Source organism: Lithobates pipiens, unplaced genomic scaffold (assembly GCF_037356315.1).
Source record: "Lithobates pipiens isolate NorthernLeopardFrog02 unplaced genomic scaffold, aLitPip1_a1.2 Scaffold_10, whole genome shotgun sequence".
NCBI lineage: Eukaryota > Metazoa > Chordata > Amphibia > Anura > Ranidae > Lithobates > Lithobates pipiens.
In genome coordinates, this window is record NW_027507686.1 from 46,015,560 (window position 1) to 46,037,571 (window position 22,012).

Here is a 22,012-nt window from a genome sequence, read left to right on the forward strand (position 1 = left end):
CCTCTTAACAACCGGCCCATAGCCGAATGATGGCTACAGGGTGGTTTTTTAACTCTCATATGACGTCCTCCCAGAATTCCGCTCTCGCGCGCCCTGGGGCGCGCACTCGAGAGCATCTGTGACCGTCGGCCGTTTACCACGTGATCGCTCCGTCAAAGCATCCTGTGGACCCGGCGCATCACTGATCACGGTAAACGGCCGCTCATAGCGGGCGTTTACCACGTGATCACTCCGTCAAATGACGGAGTGATCACTTGTAAACGAACCGGCGTCATAACATCGGTACAGCGGAGGGGGAAGAGATCGGTGTCAGCAGCGATGTGGGCTGCATCTGCAGTGCCCACATCGCTGTTCACCGAAATTTAACCCCTCAATTCCCTGCCAATACTTTGCAATACCAGCCAATACTCTGCAATACCAGCCAATACTCTGCAATACCAGCTAATACTCTGCAATACCCAATACCAGCCAATACTCTGCAATACCTGCCAATACTCTGCAATACCAGCCAATACTCTGCAATACCAGCCAATACTCTGCAATACCAGCTAATACTCTGCAATACCCACCAATACTCTGCAATACCCACCAATACTCTGCAATACCCGCCAACACTCTGCAATACCCGCCAACACTCTGCAATACCCGCCAACACTCTGCAATACCCGCCAATACTCTGCAATACCCGCCAATACTCTGCAATACCCGCCAATACTCTGCAATACCCGCCAATACTCTGCAATACCCACCAATACTCTGCAATACCAGCTAATACTCTGCAGTACCCTCCAATACTCTGCAGTACCCTCCAATACCCGCTAATACTCTGCAGTACCCTCCAATACTCTGCAGTACCTGCCAATACTCTGCAGTACAATTCCAGCCAATACTCTGCAATACCCTGCCAATACTCTGCAATACCCTTCCATAAATTGCCATACCCGGAGATACCCAGCCATACTCAGTGATACCCTGCAATACCCAGCCATAGACATCCCCCCCCCCTCCCGCCGCCCTCCAGTGCTTCTACCGACTCGCCAATACGATTAAAGCCAGAATCTTTTTTTTATTTCAGGCTTCCCAGCTTAGAGGTGAGATGCGGGGTCTTATTGACCTCATATCTCACTGTAAAGAGGACCTGTCATGCCATATTCCTATTACAAGGGATGTTTACATTCCTTGTAATAGGAATAAAAGTGATTAAAAAATTAATTTTTGGGGAAAAAAATGTCAAACTAAAATAAATAAAGTAAAATGAACAATAAAAAAAAACATTTTTTAAAGCGCCCCTGTCCCCATGTGCTCGCATGCAGATGCGAACGCATACGTAAGTCCCGCCCACATATGAAAATGGTGTTCAAACCACACATGTGAGGTATCACTGCGAACGTTAGAGCGAGAGCAATAATTCTAGCCCTAGACCTCCTCTGTAACTCAAAACATGTAACCAGTAAAAAAAATTAAAGCGTCGCCTATGGGGCTTTTTACGTAGCGACGTTTGGCGCCATTCCACGACCCTGTGAAATTTTGAAGACTGACATGTTGGGTATCTATTTACTCGGCATAACTTTATCTTTCACATTATGCAAAAATTGGGCTAACTTTACTGTGTTTTTTTTTTTTTTTAAGCACAAAACTGTTTTTTTTTCCAAAAAAAAGCATTCAAAAAATTGCTGCGCAAATACCGTGCGAGATAAAAAGTTGCAACAACCACCATTGTATTCTCCAGGGTGTTTGCTAAAAAAAACCTAATGTTTTGGGGTTCTATGCAATTTTCTAGCAAATAAATGATGATTTTTACATGTAGGAGAGAAATGTCAGAATTGTCCTGGGTGCTCCAGAACGCCTGATGGCGCTCCCTGCATGTTGGGCCTCTGTATGTGGCCACACTGTGTAAAAGTCTCACACATGTGGTATCGCCATACTCGGGAGTAATAGCAGAATGTGTTTTGGGGTGTAGTTTGTGGTATGCATATGCTGTGTGTGAGAAATAAACTGATAATATGACAATTTTGTGAAAAAAATAAAAATAAAGTAAAAAAAATCTTGATTTTGCAAAGAATTGTGGGAAAAAATGACAATTTCAAAAAACTCATCATGCCTCTTACTAAATACCTTCGAATGTCTTCTTTGCATTTGGGGGGTATTTATACTTTTCTGGCATGTTAGGGTCTCAAGAATTGAAATAGGCCGTCAGTACTTCAGGTGTGATCAATTTTCAGATATTGGCACCATAGCTTGTGGACTCTATAACTTTCACAAAGACCAAATAATATCCACCAATTTGTACTTATTTTTACCAAAGATATGTAGTAGTATAAATTTTGGACAAAATTTATGAAGAAAAATTACTAATCTGCTAAATTTTATAACCGAAACTAAGAAAAATTCATTTTTTTACAGAATTTTCGGTCTTTTTTTCTTTTATAGCACAAAAAATAAAAACCGGGCGGTGATAAAATACCACCAAAAGAAAACTCTATTTGTGTAAAAAAAAGGACAAACATTTCATATAGGTCCAGTGTTGCACTGAGTAATTGTCATTCAAAATGTGAGAGCACCGAAAGCTGAAAATTGGTCTGGTTATTAAGGGTGTTTAAGTGCCCAGTGGTCAAGTGGTTAAAGTCCAATGTCCAGAGCCGATTGTAGAAACCATAGTATGTGTGATGTGTCTGGATAACATAAATGAAATGTTATGTTTGCTGCAAGGTTGACTTTTTTTTTTACATTTTGTGGTATGAAGCCTTAGTGGATGGTTTTCTGGATTTCAGCAGGATGTTGATTATCAGTGAAGACAGTTAAGAGCCCAGTGGTTCTGTTCACCAGGCCATCAAATAAAATCTCTTGTGGTGTGGATGTAGAAAATGACATTGAAATAGCAGATTTTTCTTCAGTGGTAAGCGAATAGGGGGATCCACTAAAAATTGACAGAGGAGCAGAAATCTCATTGGTCAGCATGATATGATGGCAATGGCTTGGGGGATCCGTGTGAAAGTAGCCTTAAACAAAGAAACCTGCGTTGATACAAAAAGATAATATAATAGAAAATAATCTGTAAAATAAAAGAATTAAGACCAAGCTCACACTCTGGTTCCTACACTAACCTTTAGCACTGTTCCTTCCATCGCTAGATCAACCATCAGCAGGCCAAAATCTCAATACAGAAAATGGGTTATAAGGCGCTCTGTCTAAAGGTGGACTTTAAAAGAAAATGTGTATACGGCGCGGTCCAAGACTGAAGATAGGGTGGGCAGATAGTGTCAGGTACAGCACCTCAGCAGCATTTCAGGAGAGAGAAGCATACTCTTCTGCTGCGTACACACGATCGAACATTCTGAACAAAATCCATGGGATTTTTTCTGACGGATGTTGGCTCAAACTTATCTTACATATACACGGTCGCACAATGTTGGAAATTCCGAACGTCAACAACACAGTGACGTACGGTGAGCCGAAAAAATTGAAGTTCAATAGCCAGTGCAGCTCTTCTGCTTGATTCCAAGCACGTCTGGAACTTTGTGTGTCGGAATTGTGTACACACGATCGTAATTTCCGACAATGGATTTTGTGGTCGGAAAATTTGAGATCCAGATCTCAAATTTTGTTGGAAATTCCGATGAAAAATGTCCGATGGAGCCTACACATGGTCGGAATTTCTGACAAAAAGCTCCCATCGAACATTTTTAAACCAAAAATATTACAAAATGTTCCTTTTAACATGCCTTGGCGCCAGCGCCTCCCGACCCTTTAAGGTGTTTATGATACCAGGAGGCAGGGCGCAGCTTAAGAACACGTAACTGCTACGCTACTTCAGTAAAGTGATGGTAACTTGCCAGGAGTGCGCTCTCAGCACAGGTGTATTGGGGCAATTAACCCAAATATGTGGCCCCTCGGCGCAAAGCACCAGGTGCCAAGAGGCTGCATATTTGCGTATAGCTGGCGCCAAGGGGTTAAACAAAGAAACCTACATTGATACAAAACGATAATATAATAGAAATAATCTGTAAAATAAAAGAATTAAAACCAAGATCACAGTTTCTACATTTAACCTTAGAACTGTTCCTTCCTTTGCTACAAAATCAGCCATCGTCAGACCAAGATCTCGATACGAGTGTAGCAAAACTCAAAATATGCTCTATGCCTCTCCACAGTGCAGGCTTAAGTAGTCAGTCTTTAGGCTTGAGCACTGTCACATGGGGGAACATGCCACACATGGTGTTAATTGCGCCACTTGGGGGGCGGGGGTAATGATGATAAATAGGGTTTTGACAGAGGTGGAGCTTGAAGCTTGTAGGCCCTGATGCACAATTTTACCTGCCCCCCCACTATCACCCACCACTTCTGTGTGTGCAGATACACCCATCGCACTCAAAGATACTCAAAGTGGCTTTAATGTAATGAGGAACTCTAAACTCTTGAGGACAGGGATCACCCCTGGAGAATCAGAGAACAGGGCTCACTGCTGGAGAATCAGAGGACATTTGGGAGAGCTCCTTTCCCCTTTCCAGCACTGTAAACTGCTCCACACCCCCCCCCCCCCCACAATACACAGGGCTCAAATCACATTCCTTTACACACAGTCTATCAGCCTTCAAAGGGTGTATCTGTCCTTTATGTTGCCATTCTGACCTGTGAAATCCCTTGGTCGGAATGGCAGTGTAGTTGCAGTAGGCAGATACATCCTATGCAGATCATGGCTGACTAACTTTGTTGTAAAGGAATGTGATTTCAGCCCTGCGGAGGAGGAGCAGTATAGAGTGCTGTACTGGGAAAGAAGCTCAGTAGCAGGCATAGCACCTACGGTGGAAGGGGTGGTCAGGGAGCTTTGGGGAGGGGTGCAACTTAGATTTAGGGGGGACAAAGCCATGTGACACGAAATCTGGAGCATGCAGCCCCTCAGAAGGTGTTAAGGGATTTTGGTTTAGCAATTTCTGAAGGTTTCTCTGTCAGTGTTGCCAGGTGTTGGGGGAAGGTCACTTACCAGAGATGTGTGTCTTTTCCCCAGTTGTTAGGGAAGTGGGGTAAGCGGACATCCCTGGGTGGGAGGGTTCAGAGAGTTCCAGTTGGTGACTAGAAAACCCTGACCGGTGTTTTACTTCACCAGTGACATCGGTCCCATCGTGGCTACAGGACGGCACTCTCCTCCTCTTAACTCGCTGAGCTCGGTCACCATTCCATGTTGCCAGCACACAGCACAGGCACTTCCCCATCCTGAGCTGTTCTCACCCCTTGCAACTCTCCATTCAGGAAATGACTTACCGCTTCTCCCCAGCCAAAGAGAACAAAAGGATGTGGACTATGGAAGGCAAAGTGGAAACCTAGTACTGGAGCATGGCTATGGGGCCCTAAGCCTGATTGAAGCTGGACTTTATGGAGGATATGATAATATGACAGGGATGCTGCAGGGGCCCCCTGGAGCTAGGGGCAGGGTTGCGACTGTGACCCCTGCAACCCCTTATGCTACGCCCATGGGTTTTGATACTGACAGTAAGTTCAAGGAATGAAGGATGGCTAGCATGCAGTGATAGGGTGGGTTTCATTGTTTTTTTTTTTCTATTATCTCTATTTCTATCCAATCACTTGTATTCTATAAGGAAAGGACCATTATAACATAATCTTATGCACAATTACACCTACGTACAGTGTACACGAGTCACAACATATTTATAAAAAAAATTCCCAGCTCTGCTTTTTACCGCTGCGGTCTAGCTAATAGAAACCTGCATTCCATTACAGCTTAATTCTGGAAATGATATTGTATTATAGTTGGCAGCTCTACGCTAATTAGGGAAAAATAAAAGCAAAATGTTCTTCAGCAGACTAAAAATGAAACTGTTAAAATTAATACTTGCCTTGTTCAACACATTTTGTGCTCACATGAACGCCGCGTTCATTACTCCGTTTTAGTCGAAACATCTGCACTCCCCAGAAGCTAGGGGTGATTACTGCGCTATTCAGTTGTGAAAAAAGTAATCTGTTAATCTTTCTTTAAAAACTCTCCAGCATATTTGCTGCGAGGAGAAGGCGGGGATGAAATGTTTATTTATATTTTCCGGTTTGTTGGAGAAAATGATACAGTTGGAGTTACGCGCACTGCTGGATGTCTCTCTAATGCATATTGTGTGGTGTTCTATGGATCTGTATTTTATCGTAAAGGCAAATATAGAATCCAGTTAACCATATTGTTGAACTTTGTATTCACCATGCAGACAATCTAAGCATGGAGTCACTAAAGCAATATTTACAGCTAAAAGAGTAAAGTAATATAACAGTAGTGCATTTTCAGAACAATGCATTTTATATAGCAATCGAATTGGGTATATCCCTGGCGTCCAAGCTGTGGCCCAAGGGCCACATTTGGCCTAAGCTTACTCAGGGATAGCAAAGAGAAATATTATTTAAACTTGTTTCTACAAGCTAAATTATTTGGTTTATTTATTTCACACTTCCTTGCTATTTATGTTTTGGTCAATTCTTTTTGTGTATTTTTTCACTGCCCATTTTAATGGATTTTGCTGAAAGAAATATCAAATGTGGTGTCATTAGTTTTAAAGGGAATTATAGGGAGCATTGAATTGTAAATGGGGTGTAACTTCAGTAATCCCTTGCAGTCTCATGTACAGTGCTGTGAAAAAGTATTCATACCCCTTGACATTTTCCGCATTTTGTCATGTTACAATCAAAAACGTAAATGTATTTTTTGGGGGATTTTATGTGGTAGACCAACACAAAGTGGCAAATGATTGTGAAAAGGAAGGACAATTATAAATGTTTTTTCAATTTTTTTTTACAAATAAATATGTAAAAAGTGTGGCGTGTATTTGTAATCAGCCTCCTTTACTCTGGCACCCCTAACTAAAATCTAGTGGAACCAATTGCCTAAAAAGAGTCCACCTGTGTGTAATTTAATCTGTGTAGCGCCCACCCCATTTAGGTGGGTGCTTAATAGGGTTTTTGTAAATAGTGATAGGCAAATTTAGCCAGGGCCTTGCAGTTTTCTAGGCCTGGTTGTTTATTTGGGAGAGGGGGGTGTGACCACCTACACTCAGGCTCCAGGAAGTCCCCTCAGCCTTTCAGTGGAAATGTTCTGGAAGGGAGGCAGGATTTGGGACTGGAGTGGCAGCCAGCTTATGTGGCGAGCTCTGGACCAATCATTAAATTGTAGTGGCTGGGGCAGGACTCGCATATAAGTTGGGGGTCACATGCTTCCGGGGAGGAGGAGAGAACCCAAGATGTAGAGACTGCAGCAGGAGCAGGCTTGAAGGCCTGGGGGTTCAGAGACCCCAGCACCAGCCTGAACAGACATCGCTATATAGTCCAGAGGAGAAACCGGGTGTCCCAGCCAGGGATGCGTCGGACCATGTGGAGGAGGAAGTAGGAGTAAAGAGGACAGAGGTAACTGGGAATCGACCTTCTGTGGGAAACATGGATTGTCGATGGGAGTGAGCAAAGGGAGTGCAACCCAGTGGTGCTTATCCGTAAACTTGCTATGTGTCCAAGGACCTAGTTAGAGACACTTTCCAGAACTGACATGAGCTGATTGCAAGAGTCAAGGAATTAGGCGGTGAGGCCTTGGACTTTGGAAACTACAACCCACAGTATTATTCAGAGTGATGCTGGTCAGTTCACAAAAGGGAAGTACGCAGGATCAGAGTCAGGAACCAAAATTAATAGAGGCAACTCGTATCCTCTACACAATTGTAACATCTACTCAAGTTCAAGAATAAAGCTGTACAGAATATAAAGACTGTCTGGCATTTGTGAAACTTTGCATGGGAAGGAAGAATGGGCCTGTTAACATAAAGGCAATGAACAACTTTGCAGCTCCCAAGGGAGTAGTACGCTACATCAATATAAATACAGCTGTTCTGTGAAGCCCCCATAGGTTTGTTAGAGTACCTTAGTGAACAAACAGCATCATGAAGACCAAGGAACACACCCAACAGGTCAGGGATAAAGTTGTGGAGAAGTTTAAAGCAGGGTTAGGCTTAAAATATATCTCAAGCTTTGAACATCTCACAGAGCTCTGTTCAATACATCATCCGGAAATGGAAAGAGTATGGCACAAGAGTATGGCACAAAGGCAAACCTACCATGGCATGGCCGTCTACCTAAACAAACAGGATGGGCAAGGAGAGCATTAATCAGAGAAGCAACCAAGAGGCCCATGATAACTCAGGAGGAGCTGCAGAGACCCACGGCTCAGGTGGAAGAATCGGTCCACAGGACAACTTTTAGTCGTGCACTCCACAAATCTGGCCTTTAAGGAAGGTAAGGAAGATTGTCAAGAAGAAAGCCATCGTTGAAAGAAAGCCATAAGAAGTCACATTTGCAGTTTTCGAGAAGCCATGTGGGGGACACCGCAAACCTGTGGAAGAAGGTTCTCTGGTCAGACGAGACCAAAATTTTACTTTTTGGCCTAAAAGCGAAACAGTGTGGGGGAAAACGAAAACTGCACATCACCCTGAACACATCATCCCTACTGTGAAACATGGTGGTGGCAGCATCCTTTTGTGGGGATGCTTTTTTTCAGCAGGGACAGGGAAGCTGGTCAGAGTTGATGGGAAGATGGATGGAGCCAAATACAGGGCGATCTTAGAAGAGAACCTGTAAGAGTCTGCAAAAGACTTGAGACTGGGGTGGAGGTTCACCTTCCAGCAGGACAATGACCCTAAACAGTCAGTGCTACAATAGAATGGTTTAGCTCAAAGCATATTCATGTGTTAGAATGGCCCAGTCTTAAATCCAATTGAGACTCTGTGGCAAGACTTGAAAATTGCTGTTCACAGACACTCTTCATTCAAATTGACAGAGCTTGGGCTATTTTGCAAAAAAGAATGGGCAAAAAATTCAATCTCTACCAGTGCAAAGCTGGTAGAGACATACCCAAAAAAGAATTACAGCAAAAGGTGGTTCTACAAAGTATTGACTCAGGGGGGCTGAATACAAATGCATGCCACACTTTTCAGATAGTTCTAAAAACTTTTGAAAACCATTTATCATTTTCCTTACACTTCAGTTATGTGCCACGTTGTGTTGGTCTATCACATAAAATCCCAATAACATACATTTACGTTTTTGATTGTAACATGACAAAATGTGGAAAATTTCAAGGGGGTATGAATACTTTTTCAAGGTACTGTAACATGTCCCCAGACTTGGACAGTCTTCTGCACTGTCTCCTGTCCACAGTCTCTCACCATCTATGACCATCTACTGTAGTTTATCTACTCTTTTGTCTGTTTTCTGTAGCATCATATGAACATTATGTGCTGCTCTAAAGCCGGCCTTAGACGGTTCAAATTTCGGTCAGTTCAGCATGGACTGGCTGAGATTCAAACCATGTTTGGGCAGGCTGATTTGTACCCAAATTCCAACTTGACTGATCAAAAACGTGGGTACAAGTACAAGCTTGGGTACCTGTCTGATTGTGTATCCCCCCCCCCCCCCCGTGGGAGAACACCATAGCTTCATGGCAGGGATTCCCCCATCAACACTGACAACCTGTGGTTGCAGGAAAGAAAATGGCCCCGTTTTATGGCCGGCTTTGGTTGAGGTTGAGGGATGCACTTGAGGGCCTCTATTTCTCTATGTGAGTTGGCTGTCATACTGACACTTGATAGAGCACAATTGAAATATTTGGATGAGGTTGTTAAAAAAAAAAAATGATTAAGTTGAGTTGTTTTTTTTCTTTAAATAAAATTATCTAGTCTTGTAGTTATCAATCATTATCAGTACCATTTTGATAGTTTTCCACTGATTTTGGGGCATTGAATCAAAAAAGAAAGCTATTGCATGGGTGGAAACATTTTGATATTTTTTTCAAGATTAATCATGACGTATGGAACAATTGTGTAATTTTGAATTTGTCCCTTGTTTATTTTTCCACTAACATTTTTGGATGTTGGTTTAGTCAGATCTACTTATCTCTAAATCTAGGTGTTGCACTGAACAATCATTTTAGACAACTGAGTAACCCTCTCCCACTCACAGCCTATAAATAAATGCCCACCAATATAATACCCACCAATATAATACCCACTGCCAGGGACATGTTTATAGATATCCGTCTTCGACAGCCAGCAGCAAACTCAGTCCTAGCATTCACAAAAAGTTCAACTCTCCACTGATGACTGGGAACTAGAGTATGTGTATTTGTACCACAGAACCCCAAATTTAGTAGGTTGTACAGTTACCTTTTAATGTGTGTGTCCATTTTACAGTCATTCATTGATCTTAATAGCTCTACTATAAAAACTAGCAAGGTTTAGTTTAGACCGTAATTTTCTTCACTTTTTGCTTGTGTCCACTGTCTGCTAGGTACTTAGAGTTGGTAGAACTTTTGCTCGGTCTGAACATTGGCTGTTTGCCCATTCGGTGAACATCCGAATTTGCAGGGAGCCGAACACCCCGCAAAGCACTGTGTGCTGCACAGTGCATTCTTAGCTCTGATTGGGCAAAGCTTTGCCCAATCATGGCGCAGTGAATAGCTGGTTGTTAAGGAGCGCAGCCTGGAAGTTGGCCACAGCGTCCTTAACCACCGAAGAGTCATCAGCTGTCAATGGGCTTCCCCACTGACAGTTGAATAAAAAAAAAAAGGCGGGAGACAGATAAGCTGCTGAATGCACAACATGCAAATGGTTCTAAAGGCAGAATATTTTTCTTACCTTAAAGCGGGAGTAAACCCGCTGAAGTTTTTTTTTTTTTTTTGACCTGCAAAGGAGGTAGCTCATTATGAAATACTTACCTTAGAACGAGGCCCCGACATCTGGCCCAATCCACATCTCGGCTACCTCGGCGTGTCTTCCGGGTATCGCGGCTCCGGCGTTGTGAGTGGCCGGAGCTGCGATATCGTCACTCCCACGCATGCGCGTGGGAGATTTCTTTCCGGCAGGGTCCGGCGTCTGCCGGACTTTCAGCTGAGAATCCCCTGTGGGCATGCGCCGCTGCAGTCAGAGGCGCATTGCGAGGGGGATATCTCCTAAACCGTACAGGTTTAGGAGATATTTTTTTTTACCTACAGGTAAGCCTTATTATAGGCTTACCTGTAGGTAAAAGTAAAAAAAATGACTATACAACCACTTTAATGCATTCTCTGCATTAAAGCGGTAGTAAAGTCCCCGGTGCATTTTTGTCTTTTTAAGGCCCCCGCAGGTACCTGTACATGCCATAATGTGCTAGTATGCACAGCATATTTAGCAAAGAAGCCTTCCAGCTCTGCATTGTGATTTTGTCCATTTGATGGCTGACAGGTAGGAGGAAGCTTTTATGATAGATGATGTCATAAATGTCCTTCCTGTCAGCAAGTTTTCAAAATGTGGCTTTATTACCACTTTGAGATAAAAAAAACCTTCTGCATGCACCCAGCCACCTTATACTTACCTGATCTCGCTCCAGTAATACGACCGAGAGCAGCAGCTCTCTTGGTTCTCTCACTGGCTCAGAGACAGCAGTGGGAGCCATTGGCACCTGCTGCTATCAATCACAGCCATTTAGGAGGGAGTAGGAGGCAGGGCCAAGCCATGCCGTGTGTTTCAATGGACACACATTGGGCTCAGGAGTGAGCATGCACGAGTGCCCCTATAGCAAGTGGCTTACTATAGGGGCACTCACTAGGTGGTAGGGGCAGAAGTGCCAGCGTGGGGGACCCAAGAAGCCTAAGATTGGGGCTGCTCTGTGCAAAACCATGTTTATTATTTTAATAAAACAAAAAAAAAAAGAGCCTTTACAATTGCCTAAACTTCCTTAGTGCATCTGTTGTGAACTTTGAGGATGAATTGTTCCACAGTACATCTACTGAAGTCAGGGAAGGCTTGCTGTAAAGGTTATTTAATGCTTGCAGACAGGGCTGGACTGGGACAGAAATTTGGCCCTGGACTTCATCCAGACCGGCCCACTTACATTTTGAGTGTCCCATCAGCACTCCCTTACATCAGAGTGTCCCATCACCAGCCCCCTTACAAAAGAGTGTCCCATCACCAGCCCCCTTACATCAGAGTGTCCCATCAGCACCCCCTTACATCAGAGTGTCCCATCAGCACCCCCTTACATCAGAGTGTCCCATCAGCACCCCCTTACATCAGAGTGTCCCATCAGCACCCCCTAACATCAGAGTGTCCCATCAGCACCCCCTAACATCAGAGTGTCCCATCAGCACCCCCTAACATCAGAGTGTCCCATCAGAACCCCCTAACATCAGAGTGTCCCATCAGCACCTCCTTACATCAGAGTGTCCCATCACCAGCCCCCTTACATCAGAGTGTCCCATCAGCACCTCCTTACATCAGAGTGTCCCATTACCAGCCCCCTTACATTAGAGTGTCCCATTACCAGCCCCCTTACATTAGAGTGTCCCATTACCAGCCCCCTTACATTAGAGTGTCCCATCACCAGCCCCCTTACATCAGAGTGTCCCATCACCAGCCCCCTTACATCAGAGTGGCCCACTGAGCCATCAGCCCACCGGGAAACTCCCGGTAGTCCCGATGGCCAGTACATGCCTGCTTGCAGATAATATAAAACAATTTACATATGCATAGCCTGTCCACCTGTTTATTTTTTGATTATCACATTCATGTATTTATTTAAAAAGAACTTTAGAAAAGTGAAATTGATCCCATTGAAGGCATGGTGGTATGTAGAAACTGATGTTAGTAAAACATTTACTCCTGTCTGTTTATCACAGGACTACACAGGTTGAGGTCAAATGCTTGACATAAGTGCTGATTGTCTTTAGATGGACAACTTACTTATCACGCAAGGAAATACAGTCCTGCCAATATCGGCATTTGAAGCCAGTCCTCGTGCTACAGAGGCCCTCGAGCACTTTAATTAAGCCGATCTCTTTGTCACTTTTGTAAGAACGTCAAAGATTTTTGCTCTTCAATCCATAAAGTCTTTGACTAAGCAATTAACTTTTTAGCCAACTTCTGAAATAACACGGTCATTTAAATCTGCAGCTGCCCACAAAATCGTTAGAAAGTAATACATTCTAGACTTTGTTTTGCTGATAGCAATCTGCTTTTTTGATTTTTATTATTATTATTATTATTATTATATTTTTTAGAGTGGCACTTTTCTTTCCTAATGTCTGTTTTTTTGTTTTTTTTGCCATGTCACGTAAAAAATTTTGCTGCATGGTAAAAACCCTGCTGTAGTATTGTCGTAATTCCTAATCGCTTTGGTGGATTTCCATAGACTAAAAATATTTGCTAAGTACATTAAATGGTGTAATTATACATTTTTGTCTTTCTTGACTTAATAGGGAACATATGGCTTCTTCATCAATCTTGCAAACCGCACTTAATTTTTGAATGCTTTGATTTGAAATAGTGTACAGTACACAACAATGGATGGGTCCCTCGAGGTTGCACGAGAAACAGCCAGAGTTTACTCAGTCATTTTAAACCAATCCAGTTAACCCAGTTAATTCAACAGTAAATTTTCTACATGTCTATGCCGTAGCAATCCGAGAGGGATCCAACGGTATACTGCTGTCTTTATACACCTGCCTCAGCACTGACTGTTTAACGTAAACCATTGTTGCAACTCAGCATTCCAGAAACTAGGCTTTGCAGAGTATTGTTTTGTGCTTTCTAAATGCCTTGCTTAGGTATATTGGTTCAGGTCTATTTAAAGGGAAAGCATACTGTATTTTAGTAAGAATATATTCTAAATTATTATTTCATTGTTTACCTTAATTGTAAATTTAAATGTGCTCCCCTTTTCCTCTGGTTCTTGAAGCCCATTAAGACTGCATTAAGATTGCGTTAAGATAGCACTTTAGAGGCTACTGGCTGTTTTAACTCAATTTTTGCAGACAAAAGCACCACAACTGCATGCATTACTCGTGGTTGCAGGGCATTTGCGCCCCTTTTTACTCGAATGTGTAGCTATCAGTGGGTGGCAAGACCGCCGATCACTACATATCAGCCCTTGTACACACGGTCGGAGATTCCGACAACCAAATCCGTCTGAGTAATTCCGACTGATTAATTCCGGAAGAGGTCCGGAAGTGATGTTGCATACACACGGTCGGACTAAGTTGTTGGAAAATCCGATTGTACATAACGTGATGACGTTATTTTGTTACGACGGGACTACATTCAGGCTAGTAGCCAATAGCTTTGGTCTATGAATTTGATATGAGCATGCGTGGCACTTTGTCCGTCGGAGTAGGCTACACATGATCGGAGTATGTCCGATCGGAGCATTTTGTCGGAAAATTTTACCGGCAAGTTGGAAAAGTTGGTCCGTTGCATATTCCGACGGAAACAGTCCGCTGCAGACCACACACAGTCGGAATATCCGACAAAACGGTCCGATAGGACACATTCCGTTGGAATCTCCGACCGTGTGTACAAGGGCTCAGACATGTGCACACTGAAATATTTAGTTTCGGAATTTCGTTTTCGTCCGAAAAATTAATTTATTTAGTTACTCCCGAAATTCTTTTTTAGTTATTTTGTTTCGTTAAAAAATTCATTCCTCCGAAAATGCAAAATAATTAAGGTTGAGTCTGTCATTGAAGGCTTATGGTGTCTGTCGAATGTTCTAAGAAGGTTTGACGGAGCAGCTAAACTGTACGACGCTGCAATTGTACATTTACGGTCGAATGTTCCGCCTACAAGCTATAGTAGAATTCTAATGTTGTATGACACTAGTAATTATATTTATTAATTATTACTACTAGTCAACCAACATTAGAATTCTTATATAGCCTATGGGTGGAGCATTTGACCAGAAATGTCCGTTTGCAGCGACCGCTTTGTCGAATCTTCATGTCGAATCTTTTCTCTCTATGTCGAATAATCTTGGACTAATAGTTAGGTTAGGCACATTCGTTATCGTTTGTTAAAACAATAACAAAAATACCCGAAATTCGGGCAAAAATGCATTTGGACGAAAACAAATGCACATGTTATACACTTGATATTACATATCAGCTAAACTTTGCTGCAGGGATGCACTAGTACCGGTATTAGTGCGGATACTGCGGATTTTCACGAGTACCGAACAAAGTATTGGTACTCGGTATTGGCGAGTACTTGACCGAAAGTATTGGTACTCGTCGATAAAAAAAAGTATATCAGTGCATCACTAATCACGACCATGTCATGAAAACACCCCAGTCCCCTGCCTATTGCAGCTTAAAGTGGGAGTAAATTCCCATGCATAATTTTATCTATAGGTAATCTATAGGTGTACAGTTTAGGAGATATTTACTATACATGCAGCCAGTGACATCACTGGTGCATGTGCTCTGAAGAAAGGGATTCAAAGAGTGGCACTGACCTCATGATGTTAGCATTGCTCTCTGCATCATTAAGGACAACACACCACTGAAAGTGGTTGTAAACCCTTACAACACACTTTGACCTACAGGTAAGCCTAGATTAAGGCTTACCTGTAGGTCCAAGAAATATCTACTAAATCTATACGGTTTAGGAGATATTTGCCCGAAGATAGGCACCGCTGTCTACGGGACATGCGCCGTAGACAGCGGCGCGCAAGCGCACTGAGCGCGGCATCATCAACGACGAAGATGCCACGCGTGACGGCTCCCGTGCGCATGCGCGGGAGTGACGTCATCGCGGCTTCGCCGAATGACAGCGGCGGATCTGCGAGACAGCACCGAGAAGATGGATGCGCCGGACTACAGGGGACAGCGGTGACTTCGCTGCCTCCTGTGTCAGATAAGTGACACATAATGGACTACTATGTGATGCATAGTAGTCCATTATGCTTTGCCTTTGCAGGGAATGAAAGAGGAAGTAAACCCATTAGGGTTTACTTCCTCTTTAAGAAGATCTGAAGAAGCAAGAGGACCCTGCACGTCATGTTGTATTTTTAGTGAGGTTATATTTTAAAGCAGTATTTAAACCTAAAAACAAATATCTATTATATTGCAGCTTACCAATTCTTAGATGGGGTGGCTGCATTTGTTTCATTTTTTTTAGGCTTTCTTTCTTCTATTTTCATCCTGTGATCCAGCCAGTAAGTATGTTGTTTTTCAACAGAAAAACTCTCTTGCAGTTACATGGAGGAAACACACCATTTAACAATTACAGGGGTGCTTAAAATTATCAGCTTTTGTTTATTTATGTAAAAATGTTTTCTCAAAAGGAAAAAAAAATGCTTGCTGTAACTGATTATAAAGTCTTAGCTGGAGTTCAGCTTCAATTTGATACTGCATTTAAATCTGCTAGTACATCTAACATCCCCCTTCCCCCAGGCTGAAAATACTGCTCTCCCAATCTGCCCCCTGTGCTCCTTCATCCAGATTGCGGGTACTCTAGTACAGGAGGTGTGCTACTGGACAGATCACCAGGGGAAAACAGAGCAAAAAAGCCTAAAAAAGGAAAACAAATGCAGCAGCCACATCTAATTACATCTTTTGGTTCTGGGTTTAATACCGCTTTAAGTTATTGTTGCATTGTTTACCTTAGAGCAGCAAGAGAGTTGAAGGGAAATTACACTTTTGTTAAAATAATAAAAATAAAATAGCATATGAAATGAACAAGAAAAATTTCCCGATGCCATTTCAGTGCTTCTCACATTTCTTGTTGGAGGAGGAAATGTACCTGAGGATGTACAGTGCAAGGATCTCCCTGCCTCTGTCTCTATTCTTTCTGTACATCTGTGCTCCCTTCATTTCTCCTGCTCCTACTGGAATATTTCTCAACTAGTTATTAGACCATAGTATACAATACAAGGCTGCGCTAGGTTCAATGTCACAAGTAAGGAAGCTGCTGGCACAAAGATGCTGGAATAACAACATAGAAAACAATTATATAACATAGGTGCAGCACTTAAAAACTGAAAAATCAGATTATAAAATCCAGTTTGCATATAACTGATCAGTCCATTTAAAATCATTCCCAATCCTGTATCAAGCAGGAGTTGAATATGGCAATCAATATGGATAGAGAGGAGTGTCCAAGAAAGAACCGTCACCAGCACCCGTTCACACTGCCTCTTACTCCTCAATGTGGCCCTCCCCCAAGGAAGGTCAGACAAGCATGTCCCTGGAAATGAATCACCATCCTCTTCCTATCAGGATGCTCCTTCACTGCCCATGGTATCCTCATACATGTACAACATGGCTGGGAAACTGGCAAAACCCATGATCTTGGCTGTCGCCGCAGAGAGAAGTGGAAGTTCTGTTCCTCTTGTGGAGGAACATGCTTGCCTGACCTTCCTTGGTGGAGGTCCACATTGATGGGTAAGAGGCAGTGTGAACGGGTGCTGGTCACGGTTCTTTCTTGGACACTCCTTCTATCTATCCATATTGATTGTGATATTATAAGTGGTTGTAAACCCTTACAGTCCACTTTGACCTACAGGTAAGGCTAGATTAAGGCTTACCTGTAGGTTCAATAAATAGAAGAGCTGTGAGGGCTGATTGAAGGGAAGGAAAACACCCCCCTCCACACAGGAACAGAGCTGAAGCTGTCAATCATCTGGAGATCCCTCCTGTGTCACAATTTTTCTCTTGGTGTCATGCTGATAGCAAAGAAACAAGGCGGTAGGCAGAAATTACACTTGGGCCTAATGCACATTGGACGTTCTAAAAATGCCACTAGCGTTAGCTGTATAAAGCTGTAGCTGTAGAATGAATTTTGCAACATTTCTTCAGTAGCGTTTTTTAGCTTATTTTAGCAAAACTATACTCCCACAAAAGCTTATGGCTCAAAGACGCTGATAAACGCCAGATAGCCATGTTTTTAAGCTGTTATCAGCGTTCGAGCATTGTTAAAGCTGAAAAACTCCTTAAAACACACTAGTTCTGGGTTTTTTTTCCAGCCAGAAATGTCTCATAAATTGTCCATACCTTTTATGTATGTCTTGTCATAATTTATACGTATTGAAATATATAGTTTTATATTTATTTTACATTATTTATACCATTCTTTGTTACTATATTGTGATTATCTTATATTTTTTTTACATTTTCCTGCACTTTTGCTTTTTTTTGCATTTTTTTTTTCTGCCTGCTTTTAGTAATTTTTATCTTTCTACAAATGAAAGAATTCAAAATATAGTAATGGTTTAGGAGATACTCCCCTTGTTATACACAACATACTTATGTGTGCTGCCTGCTGATTAACCGCTTGCCGACAGCCTCACGATGATATACATCGGCAGAATGGCTCGTATAGGCAAACTAACGTACCTGTACGTTGCCCTTTAAGAGGCGGCCTGCGGGCGCATGCCCACTGAAAACTCTGTGAGTCGGGTCGCAGATCCCGCGTACTCAGCTGCCACGGGGATACCCGCAATCGTCTCACAGGGAGGAAGAACGGGAAGATGCTAATGTAAACAAGCATCTCCCCGTTCTGCCTAGTGACAGTGTCACTGATTACAGCTCCCTGCTCGATGTGTCCGCCATAATGTCGCAGTCATGATAAAAATTGCTGATCGCTGCCATTACTAGTAAAAAAAATAAATATATATATATTAATAAAAATGCCATAAAACCCCATAATCCCCTATTTTGTAAACGCTATAACTTCTGCGCAAACCAATCAATAACCACTTATTGCGATTTTTTTTTTTTGTTTTTTGTTTTTTTACCAAAAATATGTAGTAGAATACGTATTGGCCTAAACTGAGGCACAAAATATTTTTTTTATATATTTTTAGAGGATATTTATTATAGCAAAATGTAACAAATAATGCATTTTTTTTCAAAATTTACGCTCTTTTTTTGTTTATAGTGCACAAAATAAAAACTGCAGGGGTGATCAAATACCACCAAAAGAAAGCTCTATTTGTGGGAAGAAAAGGACGTCAATTTTGTCTGGGAGCCACGTCGCACGACTGCGCAATTGTCAGTTAAATCGACGCAGTGCTAAATCGCAAAAAGTGCTCTGGTCAGGAAAGGGGTAAATTCTTCTGGGGCTGAAGTGGTTAAGACAGGATTTTTTTAAAATAAAAAGTTCAAAATGAAAACAACAAATTTGGCATTATTGTCCAATAATTTTAGTCTGTTTTTTCCCACTCAGGATTTGAAACCGCTCGATCATTGGCTCTCCATGGTGCACATGTTATCATGGCATGCAGAAACCTCCAAAAAGCCAATGAAGCCAAGAGGCAGATATTAGAAGAATGGGTAAGTCAAAATTTTAATTTTGTTTTTTAATCAAAAAAAATCGAATTATTACTTTGACATTGTGACTGCAATTTATATGAGTGAAAATTCCACCATAACAACTGATGTGGGTTTCACATACAAAAATGTGGTCTTATATTTTGTTTCGATTGTAGCTCACAAACCTGCTATTTTCAAATTACACTTACTGTGTAGGGTGTATTGCATAACCTGATGGTTGCCAATTTATGCATATTTGATACTTGTATATAGGGTTTGCACACCACTGCAGTTCCTGATGAGCTAGCCAAAATTTGCTCAGTGGATGGCTCTGTTGGCTGTCTCCCACTTGATATTCATTGATTGAAAAATTGAAGGAGCTAGGTGGAAAATGGTTGGCCAACCAGTAGCTGCATACAGTTTTGGGGATTTTAACACTTGGTGAGGTTGGCTCTCAAAATACAAAAGCCGCAGCGGGAAAATTGTCCATCCATATTATGTAGCATGGATAGTGGAAATTTATTGTGTATTGCCAGCTTGCTGCGCTCAATATGCCAACGAATTTGGAAAACTCAACAATGGCCACAGGACTGGTAAAGCTCTGTTGACTTTCCAATACCAAAGAAGGGGAGCGCCAAAGAATGTTCAAACTACCGTACGATCACACTCCTCTCACGCACTAAAAAGTTATGCTAAAAATTCTACAAGCTAGGCTTCAGCAGCATGAGAATCGGAGCTACCACAAGTACAAGCTGGATTTCAAAGAGGCATAGGAACTAGAGATCAACATGCCAACACACTTGGTGAGGTTGGCTCTCAAAATACAAAAGCCGCAGCGGGAAAATTGTCCATCCATGTTATGTAGCATGGATAGTGGAAATTTATTGTGTATTGCCAGCTTGCTGCGCTCAATATGCCAACGAATTTGGAAAACTCAACAATGGCCACAGGACTGGTAAAGCTCTGTTGACTTTCCAATACCAAAGAAGGGGAGCGCCAAAGAATGTTCAAACTACCGTACGATCACACTCCTCTCACGCACTAAAAAGTTATGCTAAAAATTCTACAAGCTAGGCTTCAGCAGCATGAGAATCGGAGCTACCACAAGTACAAGCTGGATTTCAAAGAGGCATAGGAACTAGAGATCAACATGCCAACATTCGCTGGATCATGGAGAAAGCAAGGTGTTCCAGAAGAATGTCTACTTCTGCTTTATTGACTACGGTAAAGCCTTTGTGTGGATCACAACACGATGTGGCAAATACTGAAAGAAAACCTGTATCCAAGTCAAGAAGCAACAGTTAGAACAGGACATGGAACAAATGACTGGTTCAAAATTGAGAAAGGAGTGATGGCAAGGATGCCCTACTTATTTAACTTATACGCAGAGTACATCTTGCGAAATGCCAGAATCTACGAATTACAAGCTGAAATTAAGATCACAGGGAGAAATATCAACAACCTGAGATATGCAGATGATACCACACTAATGGCAGAAAGTGAAGAATGACGAAAGAGTCTCTTAATGAAGGTGAAAGCTGGCCTGAAGTTGAACATTAAGGTCATGGCAACTAGTCCCATCACTTCTTGGCAAATTGGAGGAAAAATGGAAACGGTGACAGACTTCCTGGGCTCCAAGATCACGGCAGGCCGTGACTGTAACCATGGTATTAAGAGACGTTTGCTTCTCGGGAGGAAACAAATGGCCAAGCTAGAAAACAATTTAAAAAACAGACATCACCCTAACAACAAAGTTCCATATAGTCTAAGCTATGGTATTAACCTTTTGGCTGTGAAAGTTGGACCATAAGGAAGGCTAAACGCCAAAAAATTTACACTTTTGAACTATGGTGTTGGAGAAGACTCTTGAAAGTCCCTTGGACGCCAAAAAGGTCAAACCAGTCAATCTTGAAGTAAATCAACCCTGAATATTCACTGGAAGGACAGATCCTGAAGATGAAACTGAATACTTTGGCCACCTAATGCGAAGAGAGGACTCATTGGAAAAGACCCTGAAGCTGGGAAACATGGAAGGAAAAAGAAGAGGATGACAGAAAACAAGATGGATAGATAGCATTGGGGAAACAATGAATATGAAGTTAGGCCAGCTTCGGGAGGCAGTGGAGGACAGAAAAGCCTGGTGCGCTATGGTCCATGGGCTAACGAAGAGTCAGACACAGCTAAATGACTGAACAACAACAACAACCAGCTTTATCGAATAGTGCGGCAAATCACACAATTGAATCACCAGACTCCCTGAGCAGAATTGCACATCCCTTGGAAGGTAAAGCAGCAAACCCATATATTTAGTTTGCCTGAACCTCAGCTTTATAGATCAAGCTGGTGCTGCCAACTACAGTTTTAATTTTCCAGCAGAGGAAAAAAAGCATTTTAGCTGGTCTGATCTGGAGTAAATTCCATTAAAGCCTAACTCCGTACAGATAAAAGGAATAATCCATGCAACACTGAAAGAGAAGTATGGGTTTACAAAAAATAAAAATAAACATTCATACTCACCTAGATGGATGCAGCATCTGTCTGCTGCCGCTTCTAAGACTGAGAATTGAGTGATCAAAGACTGCTGATCACTTAATTCTCAGTCTCCACTGAGCAGAGAGTCGGTGACTATCAGTCACCAGCTCTCTGCTCTGCCCTGCCCCTTCTGTGCTCAATGGAGTGCCAGGCTATAGAGGGGGTGGGAGGGGCTGGCTCAGTCTCTCAGGGGATCGCTGAGAGGCTGAGCCAGCTGCCAGTCCAGGTATCTGGGTGAATCCCGACTGTAGAGTCGGGAGCTTTCCCAAGCCTGGATCGGCTCAGTGACAAAAAATGAAAACGGGTCACAGGAATTTGAACAAATTGCACTCCTGTGATCCCCAGGAGCAGTACAGCCCCCTGTGGTGCTTCCCCATGATTCATGGT

At 42.4% G+C, this 22,012-nt stretch overlaps 1 protein-coding gene across 1 annotated transcript in view; it reads left to right on the forward strand.

Moving 5' to 3' along the window:
• The window catches only part of WWOX (WW domain containing oxidoreductase), a 1,357,802-nt gene that overhangs the window by 63,681 nt on the left and 1,272,109 nt on the right, over positions 1-22,012 (forward strand). Inside the window, exon 6 of the mRNA XM_077454509.1 lies at positions 19,008-19,114. Within this exon, the coding sequence (XP_077310635.1) occupies positions 19,008-19,114 (107 nt within the window). The remainder of the gene's footprint in view (positions 1-19,007; positions 19,115-22,012) is intronic.